A 12,276-nucleotide genomic window follows, 5' to 3' on the forward strand; every position below is an offset into this window, starting at 1 on the left:
ACCTTGACCCGTAAGTTAGGCTAGACCAGGAGCTGTGTTTAGTTCTTTCTGGCTTTCAGTCCCTTTTTTTGTGAAGTCATATTGTGGTCCGAGTGTTGCATCACAGAAAATAAAATTTCCTTTTGATTAGTAGCTGTGATCATGTGTTTAGCTTGTTGATCTCTTAACATTTTCAAAAAGCATTTAAAGAACTGAAAAGTAGTTAATTTATTTTGTCAGGAGTTTTTCCACTGAGTTAGAGATAATTTTATGATTCCCATTATAAAAACACAAGATGATTCTTTTCTAAGTATTGTTTTTGATGCCAGTGTGAATGGGATAATTTTATTTCTTTTTCAGATGTTTTATTGTTAATATATTGAAGCACAGCTGATTTTTTTATGTTGATCATGTATCCTACTGAATTCATTGATTAGTTTTCAGTAGTTTTCCGGTGAGCCTTTAAGGTTTCCTGTATTTAAAATCTTACCAGTTGCAGATAATGATGATTTTTGCTTATTCTGTTCCAGTTTGGGTGCCTGTTGTTTCTTTGTCTTGCCTAATTACTCTAACTAGAACTTTCAGTGTTTGTTGAATAAGAGTGATGAGAGTAAGGTCATCCTTGTCTTGTTCCTGATATAAGAGGAGAAACTTGCAATTTTTCACTGTTGAGTGTAATTTAGTTGTTGTCGTACATGGCCTTTATCATGCTGAGGTATGTTCCTTCAATTTATTGAGGGTTTTTCTCATGAAAGGATCTTGTATTTTGTCGAATGCTTTTCTTCATCTATTGAGATGATCATATGATTTTTATCTTTTATTCTGGTGATGGGAGAGATCATGCTTATTGATTTGTATGTGTTGAGCCTGGCATCCCAAGGATAAATCTTACTTGGTCATGATGTATAATACTTTTAATGTGTTGTTGAATTTGCTTTGCTAATATTCTGTTGAGAAATTTTGCCTCTGTATTCATTGAGGATATTGATTTATAGTTTTCTTTTCTTGTCATGTCCTAATCTAGCTTTGGTTTCAGGGCAATGCTGGCTTCATAAAATGAGTTTGAAGTGTTCTCCCTTCTTCAGTTTTCTGGAAGAGTTTTAGATGGATTGGCATTAATTATGTTTAAATGGTTGGAGAATTTTCCAGTGAAGCCATCTGGATCTAGGAGTAACTTTGGGTGTAGGAAGTACCTGTTCTTAGTTGCTGGAGCACCATGATATACTGCAGAAAGCAGTGGCCACAGATAACAACACTAATATCTGTGGCTCAAACTGAATAAAAAGTGTGGCTGGCATTTTCCCATTGATGAACACTTTCCTGAAAACTTCTCATTAGAGAAACACCAACCCAGTTATTTCTTTTTCTTTGACCTCCCTTAACTGGCTTGTAGCACAGATTTGATTTATTTTTATACTTGTCTTTTAAGCCTTATTCTTAATGAAAGTGAAAGATCAATGGACCAGAATATGTTTCTCCAAACCTCCTTCCTCCATACTAAATTTTAAAAAGTTTCCCTTGTGTGTTCAGTTCAGTTCAATTCAGTCACTCAGTCGTGTCCGACTCTTTGCAACCCCATGAATTGCAGCATGCCAGGCATCAACTCCCAGAGTCTACACAAACCCATGTCCATCGAGTCAGTGATGCCATCCAGCCATCTCATCCTCTGTCGTCCCCTTCTCCTCCTGCCCCCAATCCCTCCCAGCACCAGGGTCTTTTCCAATGAGTCGACTCTTTGCATGAGGTGGCCAAAGTATTGGAGTTTCAGCTTCAACATCAGTCCTGCCAATGAACACCCAGGACTGATCCCCTTTAGGATGGACTGGTTGGATCTCCTTGCAGTCCAAGGGACTCTCAAGAGTCTTCTCCAACACCACAGTTCAAAAGCATCAATTTTTTGGCACTCAGCTTTCCTCACAGTCCAACTCTCACATCCATACATGACCACTGGAAAAACCATAGCCTTGACTAGACAAGACCTTTGTTGGCAAAGTAATGTCTCTCCTTTTAAATATGCTATCCAGGTTGGTCATAACTTTCCTTCTAAGAAGTAAGCGTCTTTTAATTTCATGGCTGCAATCACCATCTGCAGTGATTTTGGAGCCCAAAAAAGTAAAGTCTGACACTGTTTCCACTGTTTCCCCATCTATTTCCCATGAAGTGATGGGACCAGATGCCATGATCTCAGTTTTCTGAATGTTGAGCTTTAAGCCAACTTTTTCACTCTCCTCCTTCACTTTCATCAAGAGGTTTTTTAGTTCCCCTTCACTTTCTGCCATAATGGTGGGTGTGTAGCCATTGTGTATATACATATTTTCTCTGTGGATCAGAAATCCTTAATAAAAGCAAATCTAAGACTTGCAAGCTTCTACTAGTGAAGGAATGCTATTACCATGAGTAATATAGAATTAGGAGTTTTAAACTTTAAAATCTTTATATCAGCAAATCCACAGATCCTTTACCAAGTAATATCAGCATAGTGATATCTATGTAAGGTAGAATGAAGTAAACTTCATTGTAGCACAGAATGTGTGCATGTGCTGATAGAATTAGGGTTAAAAGTTATGGGAGATTGAATTTGTATAATTTTTTTCCTTTTACAATTTCATTTCTTCTACAGATCATATAAAACAAATGTAGTAAAATATCCACCTAGAGCTAGTGAAACTGAATATAGCCCTTAGATATTCTTGGTGTGGTGGGAAGACACTTGAGTCCATGAGATCTGAGTTTGAATTCTACTTCTGACACCACCTTGGTTTGTGACCTTGTACAAGTTATTTAACTTCTAAACATTTAGCTTCACTCTCTGTAAAATGGGATATTTACCTCATGAAATTAATTAAGAAATTTTAATGTTTAAGACAGTAACTGGCATGTAATAATTAAAATGAATCATCAACTCTGAAATAAAGTGCTACAGTGTTCTTTCATGTAAATAGTAAGAGCTAACAGAATTTAAAAAATGATACTGCCTCATTCATAAAATCCCTCAAGGAATTTTATGTCCTTCTTGTATTCTACATAAATCCTTAGTTTTCTGAAACATTTTGAATAACTCTGGCAGACAGGATGTGGTTTTTTTAGATGTTGAAGCCTCATGAAGTGGGTGATCATTTTCAGGAAAAGGATGAGATAACTAGTTATCGGTCACTTTGTGCTTTGCAAGCATTCTCTTATTTAAACCTCCAGTGATCCTATGAAATAGCTACTTGTACTGTGTACCCATATTCCTATTGCTCATTTACTGTTATGAACTCCATCTAGAGCTAAGGAAATTGAACCTTATAGAGTTTATTTTCCCAAAGTCATCTAAACAAGAAGGTGGTAGAGCCAGGATTTGAACCCAGATCTCTTCAACTTTAGGAGTCTTGTTTATATCCACTCTGCCATGTTACTTTCCTACACATACTTGGTGATATTTGTGGGTATATTTTGACAAGTGTCTGTATATCCTAATACATAATATATAATTCTGTTAAGCACTTGATTAAATTCTTACTAGAGGGGGTAGGAGAAAAGGAAAATAAATAATGCTTAATGAAGTACTTAAAGATGCTTAAAGAAACTGAAAATGCTTACTGAAATAAATAATGTAATTTAAAAAATTTCTCTCTGGTAATACCGCACTGAAATTGCAGTGTGGGTCAGTCGGAAAATATAATTTACCTTGTTCTGTATAAAGTGTTTCCAGGATGCATCTGATGTTTGCTGTTAGCCACTAATTTGGTAGCCCTGCTTGTGGGTCTGTCCTTTTCACACAGAGCTTCTTCTGTTACCCCTGGTGGTCTCTGGTAGTAGTTTGCCTTGTCGTTACAGATTATACCTCATATGTTGTATGTCCTCTGAGTTTAATCATGATCCTATTTTAGATCACTAGCAGCTGCTTGGATAAATCAAAGCAGCCTTTTAAAAAATGAATTAGATTTATTGCCTTTAAATTTGGGGGAAACTGAGCTACAAAAGTAGGATTATAATGGGGAGTACTGGCAATATTAGAATTAAATTCAAAAGAGATGGAGCTTCCAGATTATTCTTAGTGTCCCAAGTTAAAAGCTATCTTGTGTTAATTACATTGTTTTATAATATTTGCCATGTAAGTTTTTCAAGCATACTTTCTTTAATGAGGCCATTTAGAAATGATCTTTCCCAGTGAGACCTAAGGCCATGACATTAAGATTTTCTGTATAGGAGCAGTATGTGACATAGATTATATTCAACGAAGTATTTTTTATTCAACTTCAAAAATAATTGTGTTAGGTCTTGTAAAGTGACATCTTTTGGGAGAGATGGTGGTAGCAATAGGATACCCCAGCCTGAAAAGCATCATCTTGGTTTCTTCCATTCAGGTTTAAAAAGATAACTCTAACAGGCCCTCTAATGCGGTTTCACCTGGAACCAAGGGAAATGGCATAATGTGTTTCTGCGTACAGATAGGTGGGAAGACTGATTTTTGCAACTTTGTGCTGTTCTGTAGAATTTCAGCCAAGAGGAAATTCTTGTTGACTCGGTATTAAAGTCATTGCTTTATGTTTTCTGTGGATACCCTAATAGATGAAGTAACTGCTTGCATGTTAAAATCCCAGTTTTCACTGGAAAAAACTCAGTCACGGCCAAGGTTGGGTACTGATACAGAGTACCCTGCCTTCTCATCCTTACGGTGTCTCACCAAGGCTCTGGGAAACTTTCCCGAGGTTGGGAGATGGGAGAGCAAGTTTCTGTATCAGTGCCACTGCTAATGGAGTGGTCCTCCAAGTTAATTTCACTTCTACCGGCCTCAGTTTTCACCTCTTTAAAATGTATATCATGATGAGATTGTTTTGTAAAATCGTTTTGAAATCTTAGGAAGAAAAAAACACTACTGTTGATCTATCCAACATCTGTGTTAGGGACTTCCCTGGTGGCTCAGATAGCAAAGAATCTGCCTGCAGTGTAGGCCAGGTTCAAATCCCTGAAGTGGAGCTAAATGAGAAATAATCCAGACATTGTGGAAAGCTTCACCTATGATGCTGACACCTGTCATATGCCAGGTGCTCTGTTGGGGGCCAGTCCCGCTGTAGGGATATGGCGGGGTGCAGCCTTCCTGAGCTTGCAGTCTCGTAAAGTGGTGTAAGAGCCGTTAGTGAGCTAGGATTGCCTGGATATGGTGATTAATGAGCTTTAGAGGATGAGAAAAATTAGATAATTAAACATCTAGACGAAACTGTTGAATAGGAATTGAAAGTGAGAGCCAGTTTAAGAGTGATTGGGACTAGTAGTTAGTTACTTGGGAATCATCAGCAAGTAAGGCATTTTAAGAAAGAAATTTTAGGGTCATTCTTCATATGGTGGAATAGGTTATTGCCTAATATGATGGGCAGGTTGAGATTATACTCACTTCTAAACATTCTGGAGTCTTAGTCTCTTCCAGAATTCTGTTTCTGGAGTATGGAGTATACAGACTATGGTAGAATGTAGCTAGCAGTGCTGATTAACTACAATAACTAACATTTATTGAGTTTTTAACTATGAACAAGATACTGTGCTGATAAACTCTCTACATGATTTATTTCTTAATCTTCAACAGCCACCCTCTAAAATGGGTACTATTAATATCATCGCTATATTTTTTTAGAAGAAATTGAAATTTGAAGATTCTAAGCAACTTTATCAAAAGCTGCATATAGGTTACATGAGATAAGTGTTGAGAATTGGATTGGATTTAGCAGTGTGGAGCTCATTGGTGACCCTGATGAGTGATTTTGGTGGAATGGCCGGTGGGTTCAGAGAATGGGAAGAGAGGAATTGGAATCAATGAGTACTTGCAGTTCTTTCAACAAGTGTTGTTGAGCACAGAAATTGAGTAGTAGTTGGGGAAGACGTGGAATCAGAATTTGTTGTTTAGAGATGTTTGTGTGCTGATTCGAGTGCTGCAACAGGAAGGGGCAGAGTGATGGTGCAGGGGAGAAAGGGGACCGTGCTGGAGCAGTGTCCCCGCATAGGCAAGAGGGGACGGGATCCCGTGTGCGGGAGGGGGTGCAGGACAGCTGGTCAGAGTAGCTGTAGGGAAGACAGTCAGTTACGAAGAGAAGCAGCAAGATTGTCTGAGAGTGAGGGCAGGGGTGCAGGTGTTTTCCAGGGTCTAAATTCTCAGCTGAAGGGTCCCAAGAGTGGGACTTCCATCCAATTGGCTACTTTATTTCTTTTATGTAAGTTTTCTAGGGAGCATTTGTCTTACTCTGTAGGACTCAGTAGTCACTCATTTGAAATTTTTATTTTGGTATTCGAGGTGTTTATTATAATAAGTGCCTAAAAACATGGTATTTCTATCTTTTTTTTATGTTACAGAAAAGACAACTGAAAGATAGAAATTTTAATTCATTAGAGATAAACTAAGGAGTGGGAACAAGATAGTGGTAAGTCAGACTGAAATCATAACGTGTTCATTTTGTTTCTTCTTTCCTGAAAGAAGTCTTCGCCCTGCTGCACTCTAATTTCCTCTGTCTTCTTCCTTCTGTTCCTTTGGCAGCTGCTGTGATGTATACACTCCCTCTGTTGCCTTTCACTGCTTCTTGTTCCCTAAGAAGTAGGGGTCCTAGATCTCTGTTCATTGCAGCATTGGGACTGAATTCTTAAAAGATAGCTTCCTAATGTAAAATGGAATGCCAGGTTCTCAAGAGTTACGGTGTTTACATTTGTTAGCAGTTGATTGTGTTCACCACCTCTCTTCTCTGGAGTGCTCCTCTTCTGTTGGCTTCTCCAACGCTGCTGTCTTCGCTTTTCCTTCTTGGCCCCCGCCCCCGCCCCCGGGATCTGGCCTTTTCTGCTTCTCTTCCGTCCTCTCGTCGTTCGCTGGTGCTGGCCTGTGCTCTTGATTTGTTCACTTCAGCCCCAGCCTGTTCACCCTGCTTTGCAGATGAGATGTTAGTGATGGCGGGATTTTTGCCTGCTGGCTTGCATGAGCACTCACACTGGTGTTTGTATTGATAGATACCTTCTGTTTTCTCTCTCATTGTTTTTATGATTTTATTTTTTGTCTTGGTGTTAAGTAGTCTCACTACAGATTATCTAACTGTGGATTTATTTTTATTTAACACTACTTAAGAATGATGCTTCTTTTTCTTTTTTATGCTTTTAGCCATTTTATAGTTCATAACTAATAGTTCTGTTGTTAGAAGTTATTTAGTACCTTATCTTTTTTGTTATTTCTGATGGCTCTTGTTTGTGGTCAAGTTGAGAGTGTCCCTTCGAGATCTGAGCCCTTCTGACGAGTGGCTTGTTTAGAGGAATGTCGCTTCTTGGAGGGTCTGTGTTGGCCCCAGCCAGCTGCCTTAGGGATGTCACCTGCCTGGACCACTTTTAGGTAAATTTCTTGGCTTAAGTGAGTGTGAAACTAAATCCCAAATCTCATGTGCGCAGACCCCTGGTTACTATTTCTAGGGGAGACTTGGTGCTTACTGCACACAGAGAGAGTATAAGCTGGGCTGGACAGACGTACTTATTTCCTCCGTGTGCACCTTTAAATGTGCCCTTTGAGAGTCCTGGCTTCACGTGCTAGTCTCTGGTCATCTTCGGCAGTGCAGGCCTCAGGCCTCTCTCAGGCCTCACTATGTGCTCGTTAAAGTCTCAAGCCCTGAGGTGGCAGAGACCTGGAACCTTCAAGAACCACAATGCCATCAGCTATATTTTATTTATCTTTTGGCTGTTTTGTATTTCTCTTTATCTTCTGGAAAGATCACCTATGTATAAAGAGGATATTTGTCACATTTTATTCAGAATACCTATCTTTTTTTTTAATGTTACAGGAAAAAACAACTAAAAGAAAATTCAATTCATTAGCAATAAACTATATCTATATACTTAAGTTCTTGAGGGCCTTACCCTCCACTTTATTGTTTTTGAGGACTCTTGTTTATAGTTTAATTGGGAAATCTTCTTCAGCAAGACTTTAGTTGTAGGATTTATATGTGGATAGAAAAGGGATGTCCAATACAATACATAAAATATGTATATATTTTTAGCTAAACTATAAGCTTCTTGAGTGCAGTGATTATTCATATTTTTTTGTATTCCCATGTTTTGCAAATCAGTAGAATAATTTCAGAACTTGACTATGGACAAAGAACTGTGAGACATTTAAAATTCAACGTGATAGTATTTTAATATAATCTGTAAAAGTTGTGTAGATTTCTGTGGCCTGTCTCTATACACTGTTTCTATATCCTGAAGCAGTGCTGTTGTCATCTAGTTTTAGGGTCTTTAGAGTTAGGCAGAAGAAAGGTATTTTAAGTTTTTTAAGTTCAAAGTTCTTTAGAGTTAAATAGAAAAGGCAAGGGCCAGTCTTTAGACCCAAAGAAGAGCAAAGTAAAATTAATAAATTATCACCCTGCCTGGGAGTGGTGGCATCCTACCATTAGACTAAATAATCAGTGATGTTATCATCCCCTTTCCCACACTATCTTAGAAGTGATAGAATGACTGGCTTAGTAGCTCTTTGAATGAGGCCTAGTGCATCCCATCAGAGTCTCTGACAAGAATTTAGTCACTGTCCTTGCTGAAATTCCTAGTTGTGGGTGACATCAAAATGCTAAGAGGGCAGCCCCGATGATAGTTAAATGGGATTGTATAATATTTGGTGTGAGAAATGTGTCTGCAGCCCCAGATCTCATACATTTTAAGTTTCTGGCTAAATGTCATCTTGGTTAACTAGAGCAATAATTATCTTCTGTATTGGGTAAGCATCTTTCAATTCCAGTGTCATTAGAATGAAGAACAAAAATGTCTTAAAAGAATCAAAATTGTTATAGTAGTATTTTTTTGTTAGGAGATATGTACATGTTTATTATTTTTATGTACCTGTAATTTAAGAAAATATGGCTATTGAGAGTGATAAGCATGCAATTCCAATCAGATGTATTGTGGAATAATTTAAATCTGTGATTTTTACATAAAAATTTGTGTTAAGTACTTTGGCGGAACGTTTAGGAGAATTTGAGGCTTCATTTGTAAGTTTAAGTTACTAAGTTTATGAAAGTATGTATATATAAGCTGTGCTTTGTTAAGAAACATAATTGAAGAACTAAGAAGATTGTGAAATATATTACATTTATAATTGTAGGTTAAAATTTTTAGTGACATTTAATTAGCCAGGTTTTAAATGGCTTCAAGATTATTCAGGAGCCTCTTAAAAGTGACTTCTAAAATCTGCTCCTTTTATGCATAGAAAAAGATTTGTAAACAAATCCACAAACTTTAAGGACTTACTGAATTTTTTACATTTTTAACTTTAGTAAGGTGAATATTTAAAAAAATCGAAGCAGAGCTCTGAAGAGATTTTCCTCACAAGAAACAGCCTTGAGGACACAGAACTACTCATATCAGCCTGGCTTGCGGTTCTCCTTGGGTTCTGAATGGGATTGATTTGCTCGTTAGATAATGAGGGAAAACTTAACCCAATATACAAAAGCCTTTTATATTATGTAGTGTAGTGTCTTGCATTCATCAAAGGTTCAGGTATTTGTTTTTATCTCCAAACAGTATCTTGCTTTTCTTGGAATCCTACTGTCTGTTCTTTTACCTTACTTTTTCACCCAGCATTATGGTCCTGAGATTGATCTGTTGTTATTGCACATGGCTATGATTTATGTTCACGTGTATATAGTATTCCATTATGTGTATAATGATTCATGCATCTGTTCTGATTCTGGACCTTTGGGTTATTTCATGGTGTTTACCGATCAGCAGTGCCACCACTCCCAGATAGGAACGTTTACATACAACATTGATGATTAATTTTGCTTAGAAAGGAGGAATTGACTTTTGAAGGAAATCAGGGTTGTTTGCACATGATAGAATAAGGCACCCTTCTTCCCATTCCTACAAGGAGATATCCTCCCATGGGAGAGCTGAGCTCCGTGTAGACATGCTGCTTGTTTCTGTGCAGATTGCCAGTGCTTCTCTGATTTGAAATGCTGTAAGCTAGGAGGGTGTCAGCCTGGGTTTGACTATTGGGGCAGAGGTTGATGACACTGTGGCAGGTGGGGGTTGAGTCGCTCAGTCGTGTCTGTCTGACTGTGACCCCACGGACTGTAGCCTACCAGGTTGCTCTGTCCTTTGGATTCTCCAGGCAAAAATACTGGAGTGGGTTGCCATTTCCTTCTCCAGGGGATCTTCCCAACCCAGGGATCAAACCCTTGTCTCCTGAATCTTCTGCATTGGCAAGTGGATTCATTACCATTGAGCCACCAGGGAAGCTCTGATTATGCAGTGCAGCCCTAGTAATAAAGTCTTCTTTAAAAAAGAGACCAGTAAAACCAGCCTTGAGCCTTACTGTTTACAGCCTGGAAGCTGTCACTGAGTCCTTAATTGAAGCGTGACACTGTGCAGTGATGCGCTGATGGAGGAGTAAGTACAGACAGAATCAGGGGTGTCCTTCGGGAAGCTGACAGAGTCTGTTTCAAGTGTAGTTTCAAACTGCAGTGAGTCGGAACCGAAGACCTGCGGAGCACAGGCAGGCTCTCTGTGCCACTCTGGACTGGCCACCAGTGGCGTGTCTGGCTTCTTTGAGCAGTTTCACACAGGCCGGGGATGAGCTTGTCAGAATATTGAGCGGCAGGACAAGGTCGGCAGCAGCACTCTTGGAGTGCCGCCTGTGTACGAGCTTTGAAATAATTCCTCTCGCAGCACAGCTGTACTGACCTGGATGTGTGTGCAAAATGCACTACAGCAGGACTCCTCCAAGACTGCTAAGTAGCCAGCCGAGGTGGGAAGGCACAAGCTGAGGAGGCAGAAGAGCTGTTTGAGGATTCACTGCAGTTCTCCCCTCCTCACGGAGGCCCAGCCGGGCCAGCCCAGCAGCCGTGCGGCAGCCTGTTGCGCAGCTGTGAAGGACGGGCTTGCTGTTTGCCAGCGAAAGCCTCAGGCTGGCTGTGCCTTGGAAGAGCAGGACCACAAACAATGACGGACTACTTAAATAGCAGGCACAGCTGCTGGCAGAAGGCAAACACACTTCAAGTGTGTTCTGCGTAAGGAGGTTGTTGGTTGCATTTGATTGTCTTTGGCCACGAATCTGATTCAGGAGAGACATTTATATATATGCAGATATGCATTTACTGTTACATATATATATATATTTATTTACCGTTATATATATATTTACTGTTTTATTTATATATATGTAGAATAATAAGGTTCTGCTCGCCTACTTGATACCTCTTCATCAAAAAGGGAGTTCAGTCAAAAAATAATGGTTGCAATGAAATACTAGGAACAGAGCAGTGTAACATTTTTCTTTTTTTTTTATTCTTTGCCAGTCTCATCACATTTTTTTTAATCTTACTGGCAGTCAGAATACTTAAAAGGCTAATAATGCTCTAGAACCAAAAACGTAGTAATGCCTTTAAATTTGAAAATGTCGTATAACCATTTCACTCTACATGATTTTTGAATTCCTTTCCTGTGGATTTTTTCCCCCACAAGATTGCTCTTTCATCTTTGTCTCCTCCGAGAACTATCTGCCTCCTAATGGGTGTCTGGGTGTTCAGTACATAATTGTTTAATTGGACTGAATTCCAAGGACTCCCATGTCAGTGTGTGGTACCCTAGTAGGTAGACACACATTTTCCACCAGGCTCTCTCATCCGTAACAGTTTCACGCGGTGGTCTGATTCCAGTGGTCTGAAGATGCCACGGTATGTTACCCATTTTTCACCTTGAGTTTGCAGCCTTCCTGGCTTGTCATCCATTTTCCTGGGTTTATTGAGTTGTACACATGTGAGCCTTCCCTGATAGCAGAGAGAGAAACTTCCATGATGAGTTAGATGAATTAAAAGCAAGAAGCTGGAAAAGAGATAATGATAGATTTGGCATGTGGGTGGAGAAAGGGATATACATATGGGATGTGAGGGGCTACAAATACAGGTGGAACTGTAGAGAGAGTAAAGGTAGAAAACAGGCAGAGACAGCTCAGGAAATCAGACACAAAGTGACAGTGTCTCAGCCAGCACCCAGAGAGGGGCAAGTAAGTACTGTGCTGAGGAGCCCTCTGACTTTACTGTTTGAAGAAGACTCATTTCACATTACCTGAGACAGAGTGTGCCACTTTGTCAACATAGTTATATTTATATGTTTATCAGAATTCTTTTTTAAAATTGCCGTGTAATTGACATACTACGTTGGTTTCAAGTGCACAGCGTCACGATTCAGTATCTGTATGTATTGTGAAGTGGTCACCACCATAAATAGAATTAGTGTCTTTTGCCGCATGTAGTTGTCAGAATTCTTGATTCACGTTTGGGGGCCTGTATGATTTGAATGATT

The 12,276-nt window shown here is 39.2% G+C and overlaps 1 protein-coding gene across 11 annotated transcripts in view; it reads left to right on the forward strand.

The window, feature by feature from the left end:
- The window catches only part of KATNAL1 (katanin catalytic subunit A1 like 1), a 57,722-nt gene that overhangs the window by 19,595 nt on the left and 25,851 nt on the right, over positions 1–12,276 (forward strand). For 2 of the 11 annotated variants that reach the window (XM_043477870.1, XM_043477871.1), the window contains exon 2: positions 6,307–6,374. The exons of 7 other annotated variants lie outside the window; for them this stretch is intronic. Coding sequence is in view for 2 of the 4 variants with exons in the window: in XM_043477867.1 (XP_043333802.1) it covers positions 7,296–7,321 (26 nt within the window). In the remaining 2 variants the exon portion in view is untranslated. Of the gene's footprint in view, positions 1–6,306; positions 6,375–7,191; positions 7,322–11,221; positions 11,649–12,276 lie in introns of those variants that run through there. 2 more of the 11 variants (XM_043477867.1, XM_043477869.1) reach the window with 2 other exon arrangements.

This window comes from Cervus canadensis, chromosome 9 (genome assembly GCF_019320065.1).
Source record: "Cervus canadensis isolate Bull #8, Minnesota chromosome 9, ASM1932006v1, whole genome shotgun sequence".
In the NCBI taxonomy this organism is placed as follows: Eukaryota; Metazoa; Chordata; class Mammalia; order Artiodactyla; family Cervidae; genus Cervus; species Cervus canadensis.